Consider the following 25,536-nt stretch of genomic DNA (forward strand, 5'->3'; position numbering starts at 1 on the left):
TTGTGTCAAGCAGTTAAACTTTTGAAATGAAAAATATTTGCATATTCATAGTTTCTGGATTTTTTAATGAGGGTAAAAGAGGGTAATTTTAAGGATTTTGATTGATTGATCTTTTTTATGGAAAGGGTTTAGGGTTAGGGTCAACCATATCAGACACACATAATTATTCAAAGTAGAATCTTTTATATACATCTTAAAACAGGTCTGGAGGGGATTTTTAATGTATGTACCTTGTAGGCTGCTGTTTTTTTCTATCCTTTTCTGCTGTACATGTGCTTTACTGTCGAGCACGCGCAGCTCGCACCCACAAACCGTCTGGAGCGAGGCTGACGCGCGTCCACGTGCCTGGCTAGAGGACGCAGCAGCTAAGCTAAGCGGCAGCAGGCTATCAGGCCCACAGCGTCACCGACTCAACCGTCGCTCATTTTGTTCAGGCGGACCTCCGAGCGGCGGGGATTAGAAACGTGCCGGATCATATGTGTGTGAAGGGGGGAAGGAAAGCGCAAGATGGTTCGGGAAACCAGACACCTTTGGGTGGGAAATTTACCCGAACATGTTCGAGAGGAGAAGATCGTGGAGCATTTTAAACGGTAGGTTACGCAAGAGGGAAGCAGCGCGCGCTAGGTGCAGCACTAGGTAGCTAGTTGCTATGGACAGCTTGTGACTAAATGCTAACTCAGCTAACGCTAGCATTTTTTAAGTTTTAACGCTTCAAGTCAGGGGATTTCAAATGTGCTGCCTGTGCTAGACTGCTCCACAGCGGTGTTTATGAAGGCCTATCGCTCGGAAAAGCATCACTCAAGTGCAAATTTACACATTTTTGTTTAGTCAACTTTTGCTAATACCAAGAGGCAAGTAGCTAGTTTTGCTAGCCACCGAGCTACCACCCAACCAACCAACCATTTTGTGGGAAGTCGAGACGTTTTCATGCTCAGAAGAAGCCAAAGGGGTAGCTCACGTTAGCTGGACAGCTGCTCAAATAACATTAGATGACTTGTGTTATTTGATCCACTGAAAACGTCTGACATAACGTCATTTCTGTAACAATTAGTGTTGTTAGAGCAACATTAATGTGCGTGAGAAACATTGGAGCTAAAATCTGCGACCGATCAGTGAGCCTACTGGGCTGATAATCAAATGTTAGCAAGTTGAGCTGCTGGTCGTCGGTAGCCATCACTATACTTAATTTGTCTAAGTTGCTTAATTGCAAAGCAGCTTTTTGCTCCCGCTAGTGAACTAGTACTTGACTTTAAAGATAGCCAACAGCAGGGCTAAACTTGTGTGCTGTCCCATGTTCATATAAGTCAAAGCCCGTGTAACTTTATATGTCGTTGCCGTTTGCTACGTAATGCCAAGGCCACCCGATAAACTCATCAACAAACTCGTGTGCAACAAAACAAACATTACATCGAGTCGTATTTAAATTGGAGCTCTTACAGTGCCTCGTTAATAGTGGTCTGTAAACAACAGCGTATTTGAGGATGTGCTTTTTTATAGTTTTATAGTTAAACACTGACATTTTACATGTATTTTTCCCGGGGGATGTTTGAATAACATTCGTACTTGGAAGTTGCTGTTTTGAAGCCTCCCAACACTCACAATACTCATAAGAGCGAGTATAATCATCCAGCATGATATCTGTATAATATAGTCTATATGTGGTCTCACTGTTTAAGACACTTTTTCAAATTCAGACTGTTCATTTCTCTTTCCTGGCATGAACGGAAACATTAGTGGACAATTGCTGTGGTTCATTGGGTTTTTTAAAAATTGTTTTTGATTAGATTAGATTCAACGTTATTGTCATTGAACAAGTACAAGTACTTAACGAGATGCAGTTGGCATCTAACCAGAGTCCAATTTAGCTATAAAGTGCTGATGTGCATGATATAAATTACTCTGAGCAGTTTACAAGATATACAAGATGTAGATATACACTAGTGCAGTGATGCAGTATGTTATCTAAAGTGAGATGGTGAGTTAATAATTCATATCTTTCTGTATTAATGATATCTTGTTATATTATTAGTGTCTCTTTTGCTCTTTGTTTACCATACAAAATAAATGGCAAACAGCTGCACTCACCATTTTTCTCAGCTTGTGTATATGTAATTTCCTGTTTGTTTTCATTGTAATTCCCTCTCAGGTATGGGCGTGTGGAGAGTGTTAAAGTTCTGCGGAAGCGGGGGTCAGAGGGTGGTGTGGCAGCCTTTGTGGATTTTGTGGATATCAAAAGTGCTCAAAAGGCTCACAATGCTGTCAACAAGATGGGGGACAGGGACCTTCGGACTGACTACAATGAACCTGGGTCAGTCCCGAGTGCTGTTCGGGGCCTTGAAGACAGCTCTCCCTCGAGCAGTCGAGACGTTACAGGATTCTCTAGGGGAACAGTTGGTCCAGTGTTTGGCCCACCTGTGTCCCTTCACACCAGAGAGGGACGTTATGAACGGAGACTAGATGGGTAAGTGGACATGGTCTCCCCTTAAAATCCAGGGGAATCTAAGTATCAGATAGGTGTAAAACCTAATCACATAGTTGGGTTTATTCGTGAGAGATAGATGCCTCAAGGGGGTCACACAAAGGTAATCTAGGGATCGTTCCACTTTTCATCATAATCGACTTGCCTTGCCCACGGGATCTAAGTAAATTAACTACACATTATCATTTCGTAAGGTAACTATAATTCAAGGTTTGACATCTGGTTTGGATATTACATCTGTGAGGAATATCCTGGTGAGTTCTGGATTTATTACATTTTGTGGGAAACTACCTCGGGGAGCTTTTGGATATTTTTTAAACATTTTTCTCCTAAACATGGGATCTAACCTTGATTTTTACTTGGAATCGCTTGAGGCTGGAAGTAAATCCCTACTATGAAGGACACTTTTCTTTGAAGAATCTATTTAGGTAATATATCATTACTTTTTAAGGACCACCCATCTCGGGTTGTCAGGTTTTTTTTCCCCCTCTTGGCAACAGCTGATGGTTGGACTACTTTTTTACCATTTTTGCATCTGTGGATACGGCCTGTTCTGGATTTAAGTTTTAAACAAATGGATGGAAGAAATTTTACATTCGTTACACAACTCAAGAGAGACAGATTCAGTGCATATGTCCCAGGCTATTTAGTAATTTCAGGATGAGATTAACTATATATAATAGACATGTTTTGTCCAAAGTATGGAAGCTATACCAAGAAGACTTTGCAAGAACACTGAGGATCCAAACAACCAACCAACCAACCAGCAACATTTGTGGAGCTATTCTTGTTTTGGATTGATGGCCATGAAGACACAAGAAGACCGCATAGTTGGGATGTACCATCCTGGATGTATGCAATATGATACGCCATGTTGGATGTACTGATGTGGACCCTAGTATGGATAGGTGTAGCTGCCATTCATTTGGATTACTCAAGTGTGGATGTAGCTGTGTGAGGCCTCAGTATCTGCGGTGAGGAGAAGAGCACTCCAAGTTCCTACAGAGAGCTGAAGACTTACTTTTTCAAAGTAATTTGAAACGTTAAAGATGAAGACTACCTGTACATACACCGGATAGGATCCATGGATTGTGGAATTATATCATACCCACGGTCTGGGATTTTATGTGCTGTAATGATAGTATCTGAGTCTACGAGCATGTACGCTGTTAAACTACTTGACATTAACCAGTGGAATACATTTTTTCCCATAAAACTTAACTTCTGGAACATACTACTTCCTCTTACTACAAGACAAGACTGATCCAGTTGGATGTATTTTCCATTTGGGCACCAACTTACTCTTTAGTCAACCTGGAATGGGCTGAATTACCCTGAAGTTCATCATCTTTTTTAATTTATGTTTATTTGTTGAGGTTTTACGTTCCTATGTTTTTTTTTTCCCCCACATGTCGTGAAATCCATAAAGAGGTTCATATCTGTGGTTTTATTTTTCCTTTTTTCCATCCAGAGAAGAGAATTAAGTGAATTAAATTGTGGATTATACATCAACAATCTGCTGGCCTGGTGCTCCACAGTATTTGAAGATAACGTGCAGTACCATTCAAGAGAACCGTTTTTGCCTAATTAGATCAATTGATTTTTCCCCTTGGTTTTTTATTCGGGCTCTCACATTCTGACCACCTAGATTTTATTTGGATTAGTTTCGGTAACTTCTTTTCAAAAAGGTTGGTATTGCTCTGCCCTGTGCATATTTTCTTCTAACCTTCCTTAGTGCTTTGTCTAATATTAGGTTTTGCACTGCTTTTAGGGAAAAGATACATTTGATGCAGTGAGAGGAAAATATATGTGTATATGTATATATATATATGTATGTATGTATATATGTGTATATATATATATAATTATTTGTCATTTCTTTTTGTAAGTGCCTCCTTTATCCAGCATCATATAAGAACTACAAAGTATTGTTTTTTTCCACATTAAATACATTGATCTCTGCATGGCATTTTAAATTTCAATACCACAAAACTCTTGGAAAGGAGGAATTGTCCAGTTGAATACTTTGGACAAATGTTTCATTTTGATGTTTTCCTTTTCTTACCAGCAGTAAGTAGTTCATGAACAGTCAGCCTATGAAATCTGCTCCCCTGGACACCCTGAGGAGCCAAAAGTGCTGAATGTTTTTAGTTTTGCAAATGACGGTAAAATAAAGAGACTTGTAATATCATTTCAACATTGCTAAAGTATATGTTTGAGTTGATCTTAAAAATTAAACGAAGGTTCAAGTGACTATCAAAGTCTGGGGCGGCTCTGTTTCATGTGACTGTTGATGAATTTACAGTATAGAAAATTGTGCTTCTTAGGAAGTCTTTTTGCTCTCAGTAAATGAGATGTCATTTTAGGCTGCTGACAGTTTAGATATGGGAGCAGCGCCACAGAAATTGGCCTTATTAGTATTTCCAGACAGTACCAGTATTTGATAGGTTGCCTCACATTGTTAATATCTTCAAGAGTCAAATTATGCAGCTTGTTTGTGTAGTTGTGCAGGATTTATTTTTGTTTTTTCTAATTATTAGTACATGCTACTCCTCTCAATCCCATGAGAAGCCCAAACACCACATTTTAAAGTAAATCATGAAACTTTAGTTATGAAAGTTATTGCTGAATAAGCTTTAAGTTAAAAAACAGTTCTTTAGAGTCACAACTTTTTTTCTTAGTCACAGACTAGACAAAAAATGACAGTCAGACTAATGGATTTTGCCAAGGCAAGAGTGACGCAATCTATACTGGCACTGCTCTTTATATCAGTATTAAGCTACTTTAAGAAAACCTCTTATCTGGCCTGCTCTCAGTGGTGTCTTTGCATTATTTTGTGAAGAGGAGATTTGGAGCCATTTAAATTTTCACTATTGTGCATTAGATGCCAAAAAAGCTTTAACAGTAAATAGTTTTTTTTGCCTTTTTCTTTTCTGTTTGGAATCATAATAACTCTTTTTCTCTTTCTATCCTGTTCTTATTTCACAGTAGCTCAGAAAGCCGTGAACGTGCATATGATCACAGCCCATATGGACACCATGAGCGCAGTGGCACTTTCGACAGACAGCGTCACTACAACGCTGATTATTACCGTGATCGTTCTATGTTTGCTGCTGCTGGCCCAGGGAGCAGTGCCATTGGGGGGAGTTTTGAGGCATCAGACCCACATTTTGACTCTAGAATTCGAGACCCCTTTACTCTTACTAATGCTACACGACGTGACCTCTACAGAGATGACAGAGGACGACGTGTTGATAGAACTTACCATCACCGTCGAAGCCGATCATCTCATTCCTCCCAGTCAAGACACCCTTCCCCACAACGGACCACAGGACAGACCCCCAAAACTCCTCACTCCCCTAAAAGAGCTCCTTTGTCCCCTGGCAGAGGCCCACGATCTCAATCCCGCAGCAGATCTTCAAGCTCTGATTCTGTCAGCAGCACCAGCAGTACGGGCAGTGGCAGGTGAGACTTTTTTTTTTGTTATGATATTAACATTTTAATTTTCAGCGAGTTTGATGACTAGAAAAATACATTTTGTCAGCATCAACATGTATGAGCAAATACTTAATTGACTCAGACTGACAAGTGTCTGGTCATTGGCTCCCTTTTCTTTTGACAACAGCGATTCAAACAGCAGCTCAAGTGATGGATCACGGGCACGTTCTGTTCAGTCGTCGGCTACACACGCACCACCTCAGTCTTCTATGGTTCTTGATTCAGATGAGCCACGTAGAAGCTTTGGAATCAAAGTGCAAAACCTACCAGTGCGCTCCACAGGTGAGCTTTAATATGTCTGAGACAGGTTGAAAGTCCGCCTCCTAAAGAGTCATTCAAATAACTCTTTTCAGTTTTCAGACTTGCTCAGAACTATCAGGAAATTGTAACTAAAGTAAGTGATATAGATATTAGAAGCATATTGTCCTACCCCCTTTCAACCTTTTTATATTATGTTTGTTGTTTGGAATATATAACTGTGTAAAATTTCAAGAATAGGCCAGTTGTGATTTTAAAAATTCAATTAAAGAACAGTCATTCACTTGTTTTTCCTAATTATATTTACCATTTTTTGGTGCTTGGCATTCATTTTGATTGATCTCACTAGTGTACAGGTCACTCTACTTCTAATATTTTTGCAGTTGTGGTCTTACCAGTTTACTACTGTAATTATGGCAAAACTTCCCACACTACAATCACATTTACAGTCAGGATATTGTGTGTATTTGACTTTAAAAATTGAAAACATAAACCCCCCCCTAACCAACAAAGAACTTTGGAATAGGCACATGCGTTAACTAGTCATCTCTGCTTGGCAGCAACACCAGTTTCACCATAACAAGTGCTTACAGTCCAGAAAAGTGTAATCAGTGACAATAAGAGGAAACTGTAAGAGGTGAGAAAGGTCTTATGAGGGAGAGGTTTTATGAGGGAATGAATTCCTCTGAAATTATGCCTTTTTATTATGATTTCTAGCAGACTGGAAAATCTGTTTCCAGTACTCTTTTTGAAGATTGAGTATTGGAATAACAGTAATCCATTTTCTCTCTGCAGACACAAGTTTAAAAGATGGACTGTTCCATGAATTCAAGAAACATGGTAAAGTGACCTCAGTGCAGATCCATGGAGCATCAGAGGACCGCTATGGTTTAGTGTTCTTTAGACAGCAAGAGGATCAAGAGAAAGCCCTTAGTGTCTCCAAAGGAAAGCTGTTCTTTGGCATGCTTATTGAAGTCACTGCCTGGAATGGTCCTGGTATGTGGTAACCAATATTATACGGAACAGTATTTAATGTGATAAATACTTGATGCAGACACATTCATTCCCCATAAGTAATTTCACAAATTAATTTTGTGTGCTGGTGGTGGAGAACATGAGCTTGAACTTTAGTAGCATGTCAATAATATTAATAATTAACCTCTTCCTTCCCTCAGAAACAGAGAGTGAAAATGAGTTCAGGCCCTTGGATGGGAGGATAGACGAGTTCCACCCAAAGGCCACAAGGACATTGTTTATAGGCAACCTTGAGAAGACGACCAGTTATCAACAACTCCTTGACATTTTTCAACGCTTTGGAGAAATTGTGGTAAGCTACCATCTTACTGTGCACTGTACAAGTAAATGTGTGCATTTTATATTTGATATTTGTCTGTAATTGTTCTGTTTTGTCTTTTCTGCTCAAGGACATCGACATCAAGAAAGTAAATGGAGTTCCTCAGTATGCCTTTGTGCAGTATTCTGATATTGCCAGTGTTTGCAAGGCCATAAAGAAGATGGATGGCGAGTATCTGGGGAGCAACCGACTAAAGGTAATGGTTTTAAAGGATACAGTAGTGACATTTCTGGTCTGTGTATGTTTTATCAAATGTGTTCGGTGTATATAACAATTCATTATGTTCTCTTTCTCCTTGAAGCTTGGTTTTGGGAAGAGTATGCCCACAACGTGTGTTTGGCTTGATGGTTTGGCAACCAATATTACAGAGCAATACCTCACACGGCATTTCTGCCGCTATGGACATGTAGTCAAGGTAAGGTGTTATATTTTCACCATTGATTTGTTGCTTTTGATTTTAGTGCTGTTAGTTTTTCAAAATTGTAGATTTTGAATTCTGATTTGTCCTTTTCTTAGGTTGTGTTTGACAGGATGAAAGGGATGGCCCTCATCCTGTACAACAACACAGATTTTGCTCAGGCAGCTGTAAGGGAGACCAAAGGCTGGAAGATTGGTGGCAATAAAATAAAGGTAAAAAAAATTAAATTTATGGGTGATTAGTAAAATGTATTTTTCGTGTGTTTATATGTTTATTTAATTGTGGGCTTATTCATTTGTTATAGGTGGATTTTGCAAGTCAAGAGAGTCAGATGGCATTCTACAGATCTATGCAGGCATCTGGTCAAGACATTAGAGACTTCTATGAAATTCCTCCTGAGCGACGGTAAATTGTCCATATTGCTAATTGTGTGCAATTAATTTATTAAAGTATTTATGTTTTTATTATATTTTTTAACAATTTTTGTTAGTTAATAACTATGATTGCTGTTTGGAACACTTCTTTCAAATAAATTAACCCTGTTAAAATGTATCTGATGTAAAGTGGTAATTTTTAGAATTACAGTTCGATTGCAAAGCTCGTCTGAATCTGAAAGTGACAGTGCAACTTTATAAATTAATGAATTACTTAGGTTAACAGAATTCATTACTCTTCTCCTATTCTCACTCTACAGAGAGGATCGCAGACCCCCGTACCATGAATTTACAGCAGAAAGGGCTTACTATGAGAATATACGAACCCCTGGCCTCTATCCAGAGGAGGCTCGAAGAGACTATGCTGCTCGCAGCAGGGAACGTTTTCCTGAACTGGAACATTATCAGGGGGATCACTTTGACCCACGTTACCATGAAGACCCAAGAGACTACAGGGACTACAGAGACCCCTTTGAGCAAGACATTCGAAAATACATATATAGTCAAAGGGAGCGAGAAAGAGAGCGAGAACGTTTTGAGGCGGACCGCAGCAGGTGGAGCCCCTCCCATCCACGGCGACCCATTACTCCTGCAGTTTCGCCATCACCATCTGACCGCGCTCCCAGAGATTCAGAAAGACGGGTTTATAGCCAGTCCTCTGAGAGAAGTGGTAGTGTGAGCTCACTCTCACCACCACACTTTGACAAATCTGAAAAGACTTTGTTAGAACATGCCTCAAAGAGTGACAAGAGTGAGAAGAGCAGTCTACCTGAGCGTGTGGCAGGTGCTGAGAAAACCAAACGTGCAAAACGAAAAGAGAAAGGTGACAAAGACAAAGCTGAGAAAGTTAAATCAAGAAAAGTGAAGGGGCAATCCCCATCCAACCCACTACCTGACGCAGAGCTTGAGACTGGTTTTGAAGGAGGGTCAGGAAGAGGAAAGGGATCAGAGCAAGATGCTCATGAGAGGCAGAAATATAAGGTGGATGGTGACTCTGCTGGAAATCAGTTGTCAACTGCTCACCTCGACTCTGTAAAAAGTGAAAGATCTGAAATGGGTAAAGGTGATAATGCAGACATGGATGGCAAAAATCGAGTCAAGAAACATCTTAAACCTGATTCTGGAAATGATGGGAAAGATTCAGCAGTGGATTCAGATCGCCTTGCTGCAAGAAAAAGACGCTTTGGTGATTCCAGTGGAAGGACTATTCGTCCGAAGAGAAGTAGGCTTGAGGAAGAGGATGGTAATCAATCCACAGACTTAGGTGCAGGTGCAACATATCTGAAAGAGACAGACTCTGACAAACACAAAGATGCACAACGCAGAGAATCAAGACTCAAAACTGATAAAATTGGCACTCAGAAAGATGGTCAAGAGGACCTTAGAGGACAAAGAGAGAAATCAGAGGGATCTTTGGACCCACTGGAACCAAAACGACATCCAGGGCACACTTCGTCCAGAAGGTTTTCGCATGAGGGTAATACAGACCAAGGCAGTACAAGAGAACAAGAACACCATGCTGCTTTCAAATTTGGTCAGACTGCTGACACTGATAAAAGTGCTAGGAACAAGGAAGACCATGTTGACATTGATCTCTCTCAGAGTTACCGCAAGCAAATGGAGCAAAATAGACGGTTGCACCAGCAGCAACAGCAGCGGGAGTCTGATAAACCTGACAAACTAGGAAGTCCCCAGGGAAGTGAAACAGAGGACTTGGAGCACCGCAGTCTTGTGCATGAAGTTGGCAAACCACCGGAGGATGTCACTGATAATTTCCCATCTCACAAACTAAAGAAACTAGACCAATTTGACACTGACCCAGGAATCAAGAGGGAGCGTGTCTACAGGAGCTTTAGACAAAAAAGTGAAGATCCCGACTGGAACAACACTTCTTCTCCGGGACATCAGCACTTTCCTCACCATGCAGAGGAAGACTTTGCAGATCATTCTCAGAAAGAGCTAAGTAGAAACGATGACAAAATTCACCCAGATTTGGAGTTATTAGTCAAAAGGACTCATAACACACAGGTAAACAAGTCAAATACTCCTTTACTTAGTGTGGAAGAAGAGCAACAAAAAAGATGGGAGAGCAGAGTTAAGCAAGACTTGTTACCTGACCTGAACTTTTCTAGAAGTCTAAGTAAAAACATTCACAATCGCAAGCGTTTGGAATATGGCGTTTGGCATGACTTGGAGCCTGGGGAAGTACGATCAGACTCTGAAGAGGACAGAGACACCAAACCCCACTCTCCTGTGCCGTCAACATCAATGCCTTTTTCAGAGAGGCCAAGGGTTGACAGATTTTCAGACCCCAAACTAGCACACCTTGAAAGGAACAAATTCTACCCTTATGCACTTGACCATACCATTACACCTGATACAAAGGCTCTGCTTGAGCGTGCAAAATCCCTCTCGTCTTCTAGAGAAGATAACTGGTCATTCTTGGATTATGATTCTCATTTTGCAAGTTTTCGCAATAGAAAAGATACTGAGAAAGTAGAATCAACACCACGACCTACACCCTCTTGGTACATGAAAAAGAAAAAGATTCGAAGTGGATCTGAAGACAAAGTTGATGACAGGAAGGAGGAGCCAAAGCCAGAAGAACAAGAACGCAGGGAGCTATTTGCCTCCCGCTTCCTTCATAGCCCTGTCTTTGAGCTGGACTCTAGACGACTTCAACACCTGGAACGCAAGCATGAAGAACCTGAGCATACACAAAACCAACAACCTGGACAGCAAGGGACAGTAGATGGTGAACTTGATTCTGGGCCAGTTGTCCTTTTCCATAGTCGTTTTTTGGAACTCACACGACTACAACAACAGAAGAATAAAACCCAACAGTTGCAAGAAGCAAAAGAAGATGCAATGCTAACAGATGAGAATAAAGTGGAAGAAGCACCTGTTCAAGAGCAACAAGTGCTGGAGTCACCTGAAGCAACAGAAGCTGTCACAGAGCCAGAAATTAAACCCATCAGTCCTGCTGAAGAGGTGATATCTGAACCCAGACTCACACCTACTTCTGTCACCGAATCTGTGCTCAAGGACTTTCCTCCACCAGAAGAGAAATGTGTTGCGCTAAATCCAGCCAATGAGCCTTATCCCACTGTGTCTCTCATAAAGGAAGAGGTAAAGGAAGAGGTTAAAGAAAATGAACATGTTGTACCTGTGCACAACCTGACAACTGTGGCATCTGAATCTGAACCTGCACCTATAGCAGTACAGGAATCTAGTTATTCAGTGGATCGATGTAAACTTTCTCCATCTGAAGGGAAATTGGATATAATTGAGGATGTAAAACCTCTGTGTGCAGAACAGCCAAGCCGCCACGATTCTCACGATGAGTTTATTAGCAGTTCAGAACCAGAGCTTGATCCTGAGACAACACAACCAGAAGTGCCTGAAGCCACAAGTCCCATACCACTTAGTCCTGAAGAAGAGGTGGATATAGTCAAGGAAGAGACCCATTCCACTTTTAAAGTAATAGCAGAGCCTGAGGGAGAGAAGACACTTCAAGTAAGTAAAGTGCAGATTCCTATTGATGACACAAATGATGAGCCAGTCTCACCCCAGAAAGAGCACAAAACAAAAGAAATGAAAAACAAAAAATGCAAACAATCCCCTGCTGAAATTGCACCAGTTCCGCTCATGTCTACCTCTGGGTCTGAAAAACAAGCAACACGCAAGAGTGAGCGCATTGACAAAGAGAAGCTGAAACGTGCATCATCCCCAAGAGCTGAATATAAGTCCACAGGCAAATCTCCTATTCATGGATCAGATCCTGATATCTTGGAGCAGAGCATATCATTGGGCAGAGCAAGACGAAGAAATGTTAAATCTGTATATGCCACACCAGTTGAAGATGATGTGCCAGTTCGTTCTGGAAAGGAAATTGCAGAGTCACCACGTTCTGCACGAAAGCGTGGTACAGACAAAGATGCAACACAACAACAAAATATTGATCAGGATGTTCCCGTTCCAACCCATACAACTAAACGGGGCCGTCCTCCCAAGAATCGTAGACAAGGTGAAGAGAATACAACAGTTAAAGTAGAAAAATCTAAAATGGACAACAAAGACACTGATTCAAATGAATCAGAGAGTGGAGAACGAACTCCAAGACTGTCAAAAGGGAAAACATCCCCTCATGTCACAAAGAGTTCATCAAGTCAGATGTCCACAGCTGGATCAACAAGGAAGGGAGAAAAAACTGAGGTGGCTGAGGGTGACGATCAGGAAATGGATTTCACAGATGATGATACCTTGGCTTTGCAAGATTCATCAAGTTCATGTAAAGATAATCCATCAATTAAAGTTGATGAAAAGAAAGAGGAGAAAGACAAACAAGGAAGAGAAATGGGCAAAGATAAAGATGTTCTCTATGAAAAGGCCTGTGAGGGTAAATCAAATGGGAAAGATGCAGATTCCCCTGTTTTAGAAGAAAAAAACACCCCAGAGAAAGACAGGAATGTCAGAGGAAAAACCAAATTGACAAGGACCCCTAAGTCTCCTGTTCTTAAGAACCTCAAAATCAGACTAAATGTCACAGAGGTGAAAGATCATGTTTCAAAGTGCACTAATGCCAACAGAGGGGGCTCCACCAATGAAGAAAATGAAAATGCTTCTTTGGAAAAAAAGGAAATCTTGGAAACACCAAAGAGCTTAATTTCACAGGAGATGGAATTAGAGCAGGCTGTGGAGAACATTGCCAAACTTACAGATCCAGCTTTTCCAACAGAACCACTGACGTCACCTGCCCCACAAACAGAAGTTAAAAGTGACCCAGAGGAAGAAAAACCTTCCAATCCTGCTAGTGAGACAGAACTAATGGCTGCTATTGACTCCATTACTGCTGAGGAGGCAACTGCATCCTTAAGTCAAGCACCTCCAGTAAGTGCAGATGTAGGTTCAGAACCTGAGACACAAGACTTTGTTCAACCTGCCAAAGAAGATGAACCTGAAACAAATACATCTGCTATACAGGAGGAGCCTCTCTTCCCAACCACACCCAAAAAGGGCACAAAGGGAAGACCTAAAACACCCAAACGTAAAGCCCAAAAGCAAGTAAGAAAAGATTTAAAGGAAGGACTTTCAATAAGTGAGGAATCTGGCACTCTTTTAACAGATAGCACAGCCTCCAGTGCAAAGATTGCTCCTGAGACAACTCCATCAGCAGCAATGGCTGCTGTTATTACTCCCACTACTTGGAAACCAGAACCTGAGCCTACAGCTGTCAAGGCTACAGATGTAAATGCAGAGTCAGAGTCATCTTCTGAAGAGCAGATTCAACATCTTAAATCTGTTTATCCCCAGTCCAAAAGTCCAATTTGCCCAAAGCCTCAACAGGTGCCACCAGAGTGCATCTCGCCTTCCCTGTCTCCGCTAGCCAATAGGCCAAATATCAGACCCATTCAAACCAGTAGAATACCTGTTTCTCCACCAGATTGGCTCCACCAGTCTAAAGATACAGGAGTTTCCTCCTCACCTGTCATGCCATTAGCATCCAAGGAAAACCAGCCTTTACCCGCTGATTCTGAAAACACGGATATTGATCATGGTACAAGTGACCTGAGAACAATTCTTATGAAACACAAGAATATTTCGCTACCAGGAAGTAGTTCTATTCCTACTAATCTGCCCACTCTCCGAGATCCGAACCCATCTGAAAGTAATACTCCATCAGCTGTTGTGCCAAATAAATCCCCACTACCTGATAGTAGAATGCCAGCTCATCCGGCCCCACCTATTGTTCGACCTCCAGCTTCACAACCATCTCCTGAGACAAAGTCTGTGATCTCTGTCATTGCATCCACTGCAACCTCTGTTATCAGTCGTGTTTGCAACCCTCCTGAGCCTGAGGACAAAGTAAACATGAACATTGGAAATCCTTGTGTAGACATGGCTTTACCCAAACCAACCTATAGGCCCAGCAAAGATGATACTGGATCATACCATGGGCCGTCTGTTGGTGATGAGGGGGGAAGTGCTGCACGGTTCATTGTTGAGAGCCCAACTCTTGGTACAGGATCTTGCCCAGGTCTGAGGGTAAATACATCTGAAGGAGTGGTAGTATTGAGCCACTCAGGACAGAAAACTGAGGGACCACAGCGGATTAGTGCGAAAATAAGTCAGATCCCACAAGCATCAGCAGGTGACATGGAATCTCAGCAGTTGGTCTCTATGCCCCAAATAAAACAGGAAATGTACGGTCATTCTCAGTCAGGACTTCAAAAGGGACCTCCACAGACAGATCATGGGCACCCTGGTAAGACACAGTCAACTTTGTCTTCTATAAAACAAGAAAGCACTTGTTTGGAAAAATTGGAGTCTACTTACCAATCTGGATCTCAAGGAGTAGTGAAACGTCTCACACAGGGAGTTGGTAATCAGCAAGTAATGAGTACCATGTACCATCAAGACTACATGCCAATAAAACATCAGAAGAAAATGGACAGTGCCGACCCTCACAGCACAGATGGTGCTAAACCACCTTGGACCTCTGCTATAAGTCCTGCAATAAGCCCCCATTTGCCCTCTCCACCTGGAAACCATGTAGGTTTTGTTACAGCTGCTGGTGACAGAACTCCTTCACATCTCAGTGGGGTCAAACAGGAACCACGGTCCCCACGCAAGTCAGGTCATCCACATTCTCCGTTTACTAAAGTGTCCTCTCCGATAGGCTCTTCATCACCCAAGGGCATACCAGTGATGTTATCCACCGGCATTCCTGCCATGCAACAGTTTATTACTGGTGTACATCATCCAGAGCAGTCAGTTATCATGCCACCTCACAGTGTGCCTGGAGGCTTAGGACGAATGTCTCCTCACCGTGTTACCCAGTCAATTCCAGTGGGGCATCTTGTGCAAGGAGATGTTCGGGTCAATACTCCACCTCTCTCTGTGATGAGCTATGGGATGCATAGCGATACTCTTGCCTCTCCCTGGTCAGGTCCCATTCAGCCACGCCCCACGTCACCTGGTGGCAGAGACAAGGTTCTCAAGGTAAACCCCAGTTCTTTGAGGAGTCTTGAAGGGGAACAGGATGAAGCCAGACGCTTCCACCAGCCAGGACGACAATCTGCCACTCAGCTAAAACCAGAGACTATGCAGTCGGATCCTCGTGGGACTTTGCGGAGTAATGTCCAGTTGGAAACATACATGTCACAAAGAGATATGCGTGTTCTCTTGCACCAGCAAGGAGAGCGTTCAACCACAGACCCTCATTCTGGACACATTCAAGATACTCTTACCCCCTCTTCAACATCTTCCAGCATATCCTTGTCTCCAAGACCACATGTTCTCCCTAAAGGTGTGTCTGAGAAGGATATAACCAAGCCATTGGAGGCCAAGAGGCCCCACTCTCCTCTTCCTAAAGATGGAATGATGGGGATCCGACAATCTGGGCCTGCAATGGCGTCTCCCCAGAGAGTTCAACTAATGCCACCAGGACCCGGTGGCTCCTTCCCAGAGTACTCAGGGATGTACTCAAACCCAAGGAGCATCCATTCTCAAATGCCAGAGACATCGCCTGTTGGACTTAACCAGCCACCACTGAATGTTACACCAGCCATGGTGAGTTTACTGCACTGACACTTAAGGCTGCATGATACTGGTCAAAATAAGAAACACAATTTTTCCACTCAGTTGAGATTAAGATTTTTTCATTCCATGTTTCCATATTGTCTTCATGCAGACAGAACACACAATATGATCATTAGCTACTGGTAAAGGATACACTGCGTTTAAAAAAAGAAAAAACCCACACAGCTCATATGCAACTGCATGAGACATTTAATTCAATAATAATCTACCAAGTCTATTGTCTACTCTTTAGAATACTTCTGAAAAATGTGTCTATGTTTAAAAAAAAGAAAAGAAAAAAATAGGAACTAATAGTGTAGCCAGATGTAACCTGTGCCACAAAACACTGAGGCCTAGTGTAGTTATGAAGGGAGACGGCTTTCAGGGTCTTTCATCATACATGTTGTTGGCAAACAAGTATTTATTCCACCTCCAACCCCCCAACAGTTATTAAGAGCCTGCTTCGGTCCTGTGTGATCCTCAATGATCCTGACAGTCTGTAGGCTCATATTGTTCATGATAAATTTATTATTATTGAAAACTGTCAGGCTCACATATGATTCCATAATCTGTTCTGGCCACAAAATTTTGCTTTTTTTACATTTCTGCTTCAACTGCTGCTTTACATTACGATTAATTGTGCAGCCCTACTTACTCTCCAGTTTATTAGGCACACCTGACTAAACTTTTGCAGTCTGATACAACTGTCCTGCAATATATCCTACCTTCAAGAACGTTATAATGTTTAGTTTTTGTTTAAACAGCCCCCAAAATGACAACTTTATGTAGTTTTTGGTGCTGATGAATTGTTTGTCCTCATATTGAGAGATGCTTCTAAGAAGTCTAACATTAACACACTTAATATAAATGAGGTGGACAAGAATACTGTGTGTTGGTATCTCCATGTTACCGAAACTCTTCATGACTTATGAATATTTTCTCTGATCCTTAGGGTGCAGACCTCCAGGCAAAACCAGATGGCAAGATGACGCAGCCTGTTAATATGGTGCAGTTGCTCACAGTAAGACAAAGCTCGTCACAAAAGTTTAAATTGTGTGAAGGGATGTTGGTGTAAACAATAGCTGACTTTGTGTGACAAACTTGTCTTTGTTTTTTCCTCATTTATACAGAAATACCCTATTGTGTGGCAAGGCCTCCTGGCACTGAAGAATGACACAGCTGCAGTCCAGTTGCATTTTGTCTGTGGCAACAAAGCTTTGGCTCATCGATCACTGCCCCTACAAGAAGGAGGCGCATTGCTTAGGATTGTCCAGAGAATGAGACTAGAGGCTTCTCAACTGGAGAGTGTAGCCAGAAGAATGACAGTACGTGTTTATGGACTTGACTCTCCCTTTAAGTGTTTGCAGAAGGCTACTTCTCATTATTCATGTAATTTTTTCCATTTCATTGAAGAGTCTACTAACAAAATTTCCCCTTTTTCTCTGGACAGGGGGAGTGTGAGTTCTGTCTTCTCCTTGCTCTGCCATGTGGACGAGATCAAGATGACGTCCTAAACCAGACTCAAGCTCTTAAGGCCGCTTTCATCAACTACTTGCAGACAAAGTTGGCTGCTGGTATCATCAATATCCCAAATCCAGGTTCCAATCAGGTGAGACCTTATTAATATATGTAATGGTTTTTCTCTGTAATCTGTTTCCTAGAGCTGCAACGGTTAGTCGATCAACAGAAAATGAATCGACAACTATTTTGATAATTGATTAATCGTTTTGAATAATTTTTCAGGAAAAAATGCTGAAATTCTTTTGGCCCAGCATTTTAAATGTGAATAACTTCTGGTTTCTTGAATCTTCTATGACAGTAAATTGAATGTCTTTTAGGTTGTGGACCGTTGCTCAGGACAAAAAGGGACATCTTAGGTGACATCTTGGGCTTTGGGAAACCGCAACAGACCATTTTCTGACATTTTATAGACCAAACAACTAATTGATTAATCAAAAAATTAATCAACAGATTAATTGATAATGAAAATAGTCTAATTGCAACCCTACATTTCCCCTCAAGACATTTATAACATAAAAATATCCTGCTTCGACTAATATTTTTCTGACATGGTTTTCTAGAAAAAAAGTTAAATTACCGTGTTAAAAACTCTAAAATTTACAAACTACTCATTTGAAAAATTCTGAATCTATGAATATCTGTGGTCCTGAAGTTGCATTCTGGACCATGATTGGCTCCCAAACTAGTTGTGATGTCACAAATTACATACACTTCTTATACTTTTTTTTATATCTTATATTTTTGGTGAACACAGAGAAACTTTCCCTCTTCTGTAGCTGAATGTGAAAACAGTTCTCTAGTGTCAAACTCTTCACAAGCATCATCCTGCACAATGAAGCTCAAACATCCAAATGAAGTAACAAGAAGCAAAACACATTTTTGAGTGGAGGGGGACTTAGTGTAATAATTTGGTTTGATGACAATAGATTCTTTTAATTGATGTAACTTGTATGTATTAATGTGTGACTTTTTCCATGTAATGACGCACTGGACTGTTATTTGTCATTGTCCTGATATTAAATCTGATGTCTCTTTGTAACTTAATTTGTGTAATTGAGGTTTTTCTCTGTTTTTTTTTTTTCAGCCTGCCTATGTGCTACAGATTTTCCCACCGTGCGAATTTTCAGAGAGCCACTTATCCCAGCTTGCCCCTGACCTTCTCAACAGGATCTCCAGCATCTCACCACACCTCATGATTGTCATCACCTCTGTGTAACCTTCACTGCTGGGAACTGTCCCATGGACGGAAGTTCTCACCGATGAGCCTCAGGAAACCAGAGGAATATGAGAATTTTTTTTTTTCCTGAACGCAATGGGAATGTGTAGGATACACCCTATCAACTGTTTTTGCTTTTTTTCTTCTTCCCGTCAGTTTTTTTTTCTTTTGTCACTCCTGTCTGGTATTTTTGTCCTTCTCAAAAGAACTCAGGGATGGACCAAACCAGAATCAGTCTTATTTGACCATTTCTCTGCTGTATTTCTATTTATTGGAGTTTTATTTTAATGTTCGGAGATGCTCTGAAGAAAAAAAAATCAGGATGTTTGATGAACAAGAACGAGTGACTATCTGGGTGGCCTTTTTACTTCATCTGTCTTTTTATTGATTGTCATATTCATTTCTTCATGAGAGGATCATAGAAGCTGTTGCACTGCGATGGCTCAAAAGACATTTCAACATGTAATTTTTTGAATAATTATGTACAGACTTCCTCCTCAAGGCTTTCTTTAGAGGAGGAAGAATTAACTTGTAAAACTATGGAGACCCTGTAGAGGACCACATTCGTTTAACAGCTCCTTTTAATTCCACCAGCTCGGCTCATTTTCTCACACTACTGAAGCAGTTACACCTTTGGCACCTGCCTTTGCATTGAACAAGCTACAGTATGATTTGGGAGTTTTTGAATACAGGACTTTGTAAATATTTTAAATATTTAAACTTTGACAATGGAACTTAACAGAGACTTGAACTCTGGGACACACCAGAGCGCAGTGTGGAAATTTAGATGGATATCCTTGATTTTGGGGTGTAAATACTTGTAACACAAGAAGGTTGGCAGACTCTCCTGTGGAGTCTGCTGATGGCACTTCATATTTTGTAACTCAAATAAAACAAACTCCAGAAAACTTGAATATTTAAGATATAATCCTTTATTTTTTTATGTCGTGTTTTTGGTAAGAATGTTCAACTTTTATGTATGATTTTAATCACTTAAATAAGTCATGCCATTTATTAAAAAGGGGTACACTTACATTTTATGCCATACAACAAAGGTTTAAGTAAACAACAGAGGGATTGTCAACAGTTGCAGATGGCTTCCTTTACTGAGTGCAAATGGAAAGTAGTACAATACCATCTATAATAATCAAGTCAGTGACTGATAAGTACAGTAACATTAATTTTGTGTGTGTGAACAATTTTACATTTTCCATAATTCAGTATTTGTATAATTTGGAAACTAGGCAGTGATGGAACTGTACCTCAGTTGCGTAACAATTGTAGCTGGTATTTGTAACTAGTATTGAAATCTGACTGTTCATTAACATTGAAATCTGACTGTTCATTCACGGTGTATCTGATTTTGATGGCTCATATCTTGTTCTTATGAGAACTTGATTTTAAGATGTAATTTTAACATTATAGCAAACGTTTAAAACAACTGCTTCAGTTAAAAAAACAAACCAAAAAAAAACCTATTAAAGACAGTAGTGTCAGACAACATTTTGACATGTCTGAATAGGAAAAACAGGTGGAAATAATTAATTATGGGTGAATTACATTCAGCTGCTTCAGTTTCAGGGTTCTGGCATTGTGCACGCTGGCTCACTGTCAGCTTACTGGGACACTTGAATAGAAGGGAGCATTAATGTTGCTTTTCCTACTTTGACAAGTCAAAAAGTGTGGCTCCATTCTTAATAGTGCCCAGTAAGCCACACAATATCAGGACTGAAGCAGACCTGAAACTGAAGCAGCTAAATGTAATTCAGCCATCATTCATTTAATTATTTACACCTGTGTTTTTCCTACGGCGACGTCAAAATGTTAAATCACACCTACATAAAAAAGAACAACATGGGCAATGTTAAATCTGGAGCTTATGAAAGGCTTTATAGACTTGTGGAGTTCACTAAATAAAAAAGTAAATAAATGTATTCCGATTATTAAGCAGTAAAGAATTTTAAGGTTGAGGTACTGTATGTTGGGTTGTGCATCCTCAGGGAACTAGACTGTTGTTAAATTGACTTGTCAATGAGGTATATTTATGCACGTTCAATATCGTTCAAATGTCCTTGTGGTGATTATTTGGGTCGTCACAAGAAACACAGCGCATCTTTCTCACTTTTACCTTCTGCTGCAGGAACGGTAAATTTGACTGAATATAAAATAGTAGGATTCATGTTTCTTTTACATCATGAGGAAGATAATCATGTGTTACATGTACTGTCATTATATTTGGCTTTAATCCTAGTTTATCTTATGACATTGTGTCCTAGTGTTTCAAATCGACACTGGAGCCAAACAGTGCCACCAGCTGGTCTTCATACTGGGAGATGTTCCTCTTCATGATGTCCATACAGGGGCCCAGCAGACGCTCAAATGCCTGAATGTCAATTACTGAAAGAAAAAGAAAGGCAATTAAGATTATTTCATCATTATTTCATGTGACAGACGGAGCCTTTAGTCCTGCCATATATAAACTTTTGTTTATCTGTGAAATGTTGTAGCAGGTCAGTATGATAATAAACAAGGGTTGTGGCAGGACGTCCAAAGACTACATTTGAAACATATCTAAATTATGATCAATGGATATGGTTTTATCACAGCATGAATGATTGATTCCCCTCATCAGCTTCATGCAGTACTGGGTTTCATGGTCAATGCCTTCCTCTTGTATTGGATTTCTGTACCTGCCAAATTCTGAGTAGGACCTCTTCTTGAGGGTGCGGAAACATTTGGGGATTTTGGTCTTTTCTGGGTTGTCGGCATCATGTGGTTCCTTTTTTTTGGGCCAAGCGTTCATGCTGTTAAAGTCCTGTAACACCTCATCCCATCTCTGGTTCGTTGGATTGAGATCTGGCGCCTGTGCAAACCACTAGGAGTGAACTCAAGTCCCTGTCTACATCCTGGAACTGTGTTAAGGTGTTGATGCTTTGAGACATTACAAATGCTGTGGCTAGGCTGGGTATCAGTACGTTTCTAGAAAGTGTTGTGCCACTGAGAATTGAAAACTGTCATATATGGAAACGTGGCTTCAAATGAATGTCTGGTCAGATTTGGAATCTTAATTACTTTGAGGTCTTGTCATCATGATTTAGATCATATTTTGCAAGCTTTAGACTATTTAATTGTACAGCTTGCTTTTTGTTTGGACAACATTTAACATTTTAGAACTTTGACTTTGTTAAATTAAAAAAAAAGTATTTCTCAAAACAAGGTATCAAACAAAAATTACTTTATCAGTGCCATAACTCAGGCATCTTGCATGGAAAAGTTTAAAACCAACTTGTGTCATTCATGTGCTGTTTGTGCAGACGTAACACTTCCAAAATCATTACACCACTATTGAGAGTCACTTTGATGAAAGGACAGATTCAGTGGTAGATTCAACTGTTTATGCCAAATGACCGTCTTATCAGCACGTTGCGACAGAAACAGATTTGTGCAGGAGAGGCCACCGTGTAGACCGACTGTAGACACTGCAATGTGTGAAATATCCTGAATAAGGGCAGTTTGTGAGATGCAGAAACCACTTTTAACACAAACTATCATACCACCTATTCTAATATTTGGTGAGTAACAGCACCTCTTGACCCCGTCTGAATACTTTATTTTGTAACCAAAGGAGTTGACTGTTGTTAACAAGCAGGAGCTCCTGGGGCGCCCTGGTGGCCTCGTTGATTTGGGTGCCGACTGTGAACCACAATGTTTGTGGTTCCTGCCTGGCCAGGGACCTTTGTTGCATGTAGATCCCCATCTCTACACTGTCAAATAAAGGCATAAAAGCCCCAAAAAGTAGCAAAAAACACAACAAGCAGTAGCACCTAATTAAAGGCACCTGTCTGTATGTGGACTTCACGTTACTGTGTTCTTGTCTCTGTGGATCCACTGCACCAACCCTCCTACATTCACTGAAAACAAACTAAGACGAGTGGCCTGTTACTCCTAGAACAGAGAGAGACAAACATTCATGAGCCGTAAACTTACCTAAGCATTTGGTTTCTCCCGCAGCATAAACGGACGCTGCACGAGGTTTGTTGGTGACCAGTGCCAGCTCCCCAAAATACTGCCCTCTAGAGCAACAAGCCACCTCCACTTCTGTGTTGTCCAGCTGGCCGGCCTTTGTCTGTAACAGACACGCAAAGGAACCTGTGAGTCATTTAGCACAGCAGCACCACAACTTACCAGACATAAAAACTGAAACATTACACTTAAAACTGGTAATGACAGCTTGAATATGTAGCTAAAATAAATTCAGTTATAATATTGGATGCTGCACTTACTTTGCTTTTTATCATAATCTTTACTTCTCCTGATTCCACAATGTAGAAACAGTCAGCACTTTCTCCCTGCAGTACAGAAGCACAGCAGAAACACATCGATTACATCATTATTAGTTCATATAAAAGACACAGAAACAAATCTCCCAACTTCATACCTGTGCTATTATGCGTTCTCCGTCTTTGAACCCTCGTGCACCCAAAACATCGACAATCTTCATTCTCTCAGAGAGCTAATGAAAAGAGAATAAACCAAGTCATATTATGCTCAATGAGAGGTGATTTACAGAGGTGTACAACATATCATGTAGTTATTTTGTTCATATAGAGTTTGTGTTTCTGATACAAACCTCGAGAGACTTCAGAAGAGGAACACATTCAATAAAGGCCTCGTACATCCTCCTCTTCTTCGCATTATTTTTAACAATCAGTCTGTGAAATGTGGCTCGATCCTGGAAGAGCACAAACAGAAACGCTCAGTTTTGTTTTCTCTTAGCTTCAATTCTCCTTTTTGTTTGATTTAAGTCATCACAGTGTACTTGTCTTGTCACAAGGTTCGTTTTTTTTTTATTCAAACGTGCACTTGCAGTAACACTACATGGGGTGGATCTTCCTTGTTAGCACCATATTTCATACACTCTCTGAAAAACTATGTGATGAAGGTCATCGGTCTTCGTCCGACTCACCAGGCCCCACAGGGCGCCTTCCTGCGTTGCAATGATTGTGGCAGCTCGCGGCGTGTTGTACATGAGAGCCAGTTCACCAAAACTGCCCTTATTGTCGTACTTTCCAACGCACACACTCACTCCGTCTTTCTGAACAACAATATCATACACACCCCTGGAAACGATGGGAGACACAGAGAGGGAGAATCCTCAAGGAGAGGAGTAGAAGTCATTGTTAGACTGACGCAACACAATCAAGTTTAAATATTATAAATAAAATAATCTGAAGAATCTCACTCACTTCTCTATGACGTAGAAATTGTCTCCATCGTCTCCTTGGTCTATGATGTGCTCCTGAGGTTTGACCAGCACCTCGAACATGGCGTCCAAAACCTCAGAGAACTGCTCCTGCAGGACATCACACTCATATTAAGTGTCTGTATGTTCACATTTTGACACTAGAAAGCTGTTTTCACATTCATCTGCTGTTAGTAGAAAATTTCTCTGAGCTCATTAAAAATCAGATTTTAAGTGGTGGGCCTACAAGCAGGATTTATGACATCACAACTAGTTTTGAAGCCAATCCTGGTCCAATATTCAACTTACACAAGTGTGATGTGGAAACTTGAAGCCTTCAGGACACAAACACTGAGAATGGACTTTACAGTGAAGTAGGAGACATCTTGTGTCCAGCAGTTAAACTTTTTATATATACAGTATATAGGCTCTCTATATATCTGCATGCATTGATTCATTAGACACATTATTGTTCCAAACAGTATTTTTTTATGTCTTAATATCCATCTGGAGGGGATCTTTAAATTTTAGGACACTCTTTCCACCCTTGTTATGGTTTCTCATGTGAGCTGCTATACCTGCTCAAGTGTTTTAAACAGTAAAATGTCTCTGCATGCATCCTGCAGCCTGCAACGCTGCACGTCTGTTTTGGGATGCACAATCCGAGGCTCTGCATCATCATCCTCATCGTCATCAGGGTTGTAGGCCTCTGCACAAACTACAGCAGGTCAAACTAATTAAAACACTGTATAGTGGTCAACGTTCATTGAAATTCATTACACATACTGTTCTAGTTACTGACCTGAAACTCTGCGTCTGTATTTACCAGTGGTGCATTCTGCAAAGAGGCAGACAGTGGTGAATATAATGGATTAGATTTAATGGGTATTTACATTTTTAGCTGGAGTGCATGGTAATAATACTCACTAACAATCTCCTCCTCCTCTTCCTCCTCCTCCTCCTCTTCTTCTTCATCCTTGGTAGACTTATCTGATTTTGTTACAAAAGTGACTCCTTTCCGTGCAGATTTGCCACTGCTTTTCTTTGCTGGTTGGTCATTCCTTCGGTTCTCCAGAACACGTGTAAAATGCTGCACAGCAAATTCAACCAGGTCTGGCGGCCTGCGGCGAAGCACCTCCACTGTGTATCCTTGTAGCAGCTCTTTCAAACCTGCTGGTATCTGAAAATTACTCATCATTCAGGCGCAGAGGTCAAACTTGTTGAAAAGATCCAGCTGTCGGGTTTCAATGGCTGACAATTAAGCAATAATTAGCTAAAAAAAACCCTTCTAGATGACACACATTTCCACTATCAATAACAGAAATATCAAATCTAAGCACTGATTTCATAAACTTCTGTCCAGACCTTCATCACAGGAACAAACTGACTCCTCCTCTTCGCGCCCCCATTCTCTCACACATTCAGCAGCTTATTGATTTCTTTATTTAGGACAGCCTGTCGGAAACTATTGACCAGGACTCAGATGTAATTAAAGGCTGCCCGATGGATGACACCACAGAACTCGACGAATTGGC

The 25,536-nt window shown here is 40.8% G+C and overlaps 2 protein-coding genes across 4 annotated transcripts; one reads left to right on the top strand and one right to left on the bottom strand.

Moving 5' to 3' along the window:
- Positions 1-328: 328 nt before the first annotated feature.
- si:ch1073-335m2.2 (msx2-interacting protein) lies at positions 329-19,673 on the top strand. 3 transcript variants are annotated; one of them, XM_042406003.1, is made up of 15 exons: positions 329-590; positions 2,147-2,461; positions 5,468-5,944; positions 6,105-6,259; positions 7,031-7,231; positions 7,411-7,562; positions 7,660-7,785; positions 7,891-8,004; positions 8,106-8,219; positions 8,312-8,412; positions 8,702-16,013; positions 16,975-17,043; positions 17,153-17,347; positions 17,473-17,631; positions 18,628-19,673. In XM_042406003.1, the coding sequence occupies exons 1-15, from the start codon at positions 508-510 to the stop codon at positions 18,757-18,759; spliced, it is 9,705 nt and encodes a 3,234-aa protein (XP_042261937.1). In that variant the 5' UTR covers positions 329-507; the 3' UTR covers positions 18,760-19,673. The 3 variants fall into 3 exon arrangements, with proteins under 3 accessions (XP_042261937.1, XP_042261938.1, XP_042261939.1); XM_042406004.1 differs by having other exon boundaries at positions 5,471-5,944; XM_042406005.1 differs by lacking the exons at positions 329-590; positions 2,147-2,461 and adding an exon at positions 2,479-4,167 and having other exon boundaries at positions 5,471-5,944.
- prkar2ab (protein kinase, cAMP-dependent, regulatory, type II, alpha, B) lies at positions 19,674-24,134 on the bottom strand. Its single transcript, XM_042406078.1, has 7 exons — positions 24,006-24,134; positions 23,726-23,879; positions 23,390-23,491; positions 23,198-23,272; positions 23,043-23,108; positions 22,747-22,885; positions 19,674-21,156 (listed from the first exon to the last, which is right to left on the bottom strand). Exons 1-7 carry the CDS (start codon positions 24,083-24,085, stop codon positions 21,032-21,034), a joined length of 741 nt encoding a protein of 246 aa, XP_042262012.1. The 5' UTR covers positions 24,086-24,134; the 3' UTR covers positions 19,674-21,031.
- Positions 24,135-25,536: the final 1,402 nt, after the last annotated feature.

This window comes from Thunnus maccoyii, chromosome 3, assembly GCF_910596095.1.
Source record: "Thunnus maccoyii chromosome 3, fThuMac1.1, whole genome shotgun sequence".
Classification (NCBI taxonomy): Eukaryota; Metazoa; Chordata; class Actinopteri; order Scombriformes; family Scombridae; genus Thunnus; species Thunnus maccoyii.

Coding starts and splice junctions, on each gene's coding strand:
- si:ch1073-335m2.2 (XM_042406003.1), top strand. CDS start 508: ATGGTTCGGGAAACCAGACACCTTTGGGTGGGAAATTTACCCGAACAT. Junction 17,348..17,472: donor GTGTAGCCAGAAGAATGACA/GTACGTGTTTAT, acceptor TTCTCTGGACAG/GGGGAGTGTGAGTTCTGTCT. Junction 17,632..18,627: donor CAAATCCAGGTTCCAATCAG/GTGAGACCTTAT, acceptor TTTTTTTTTCAG/CCTGCCTATGTGCTACAGAT.
- prkar2ab (XM_042406078.1), bottom strand. CDS start 24,085: ATGTTCGAGGTGCTGGTCAAACCTCAGGAGCACATCATAGACCAAGGA. Junction 23,880..24,005: donor AATTTCTACGTCATAGAGAA/GTGAGTGAGATT, acceptor CATCGTTTCCAG/GGGTGTGTATGATATTGTTG. Junction 23,109..23,197: donor GAGAACGCATAATAGCACAG/GTATGAAGTTGG, acceptor TCTGTACTGCAG/GGAGAAAGTGCTGACTGTTT.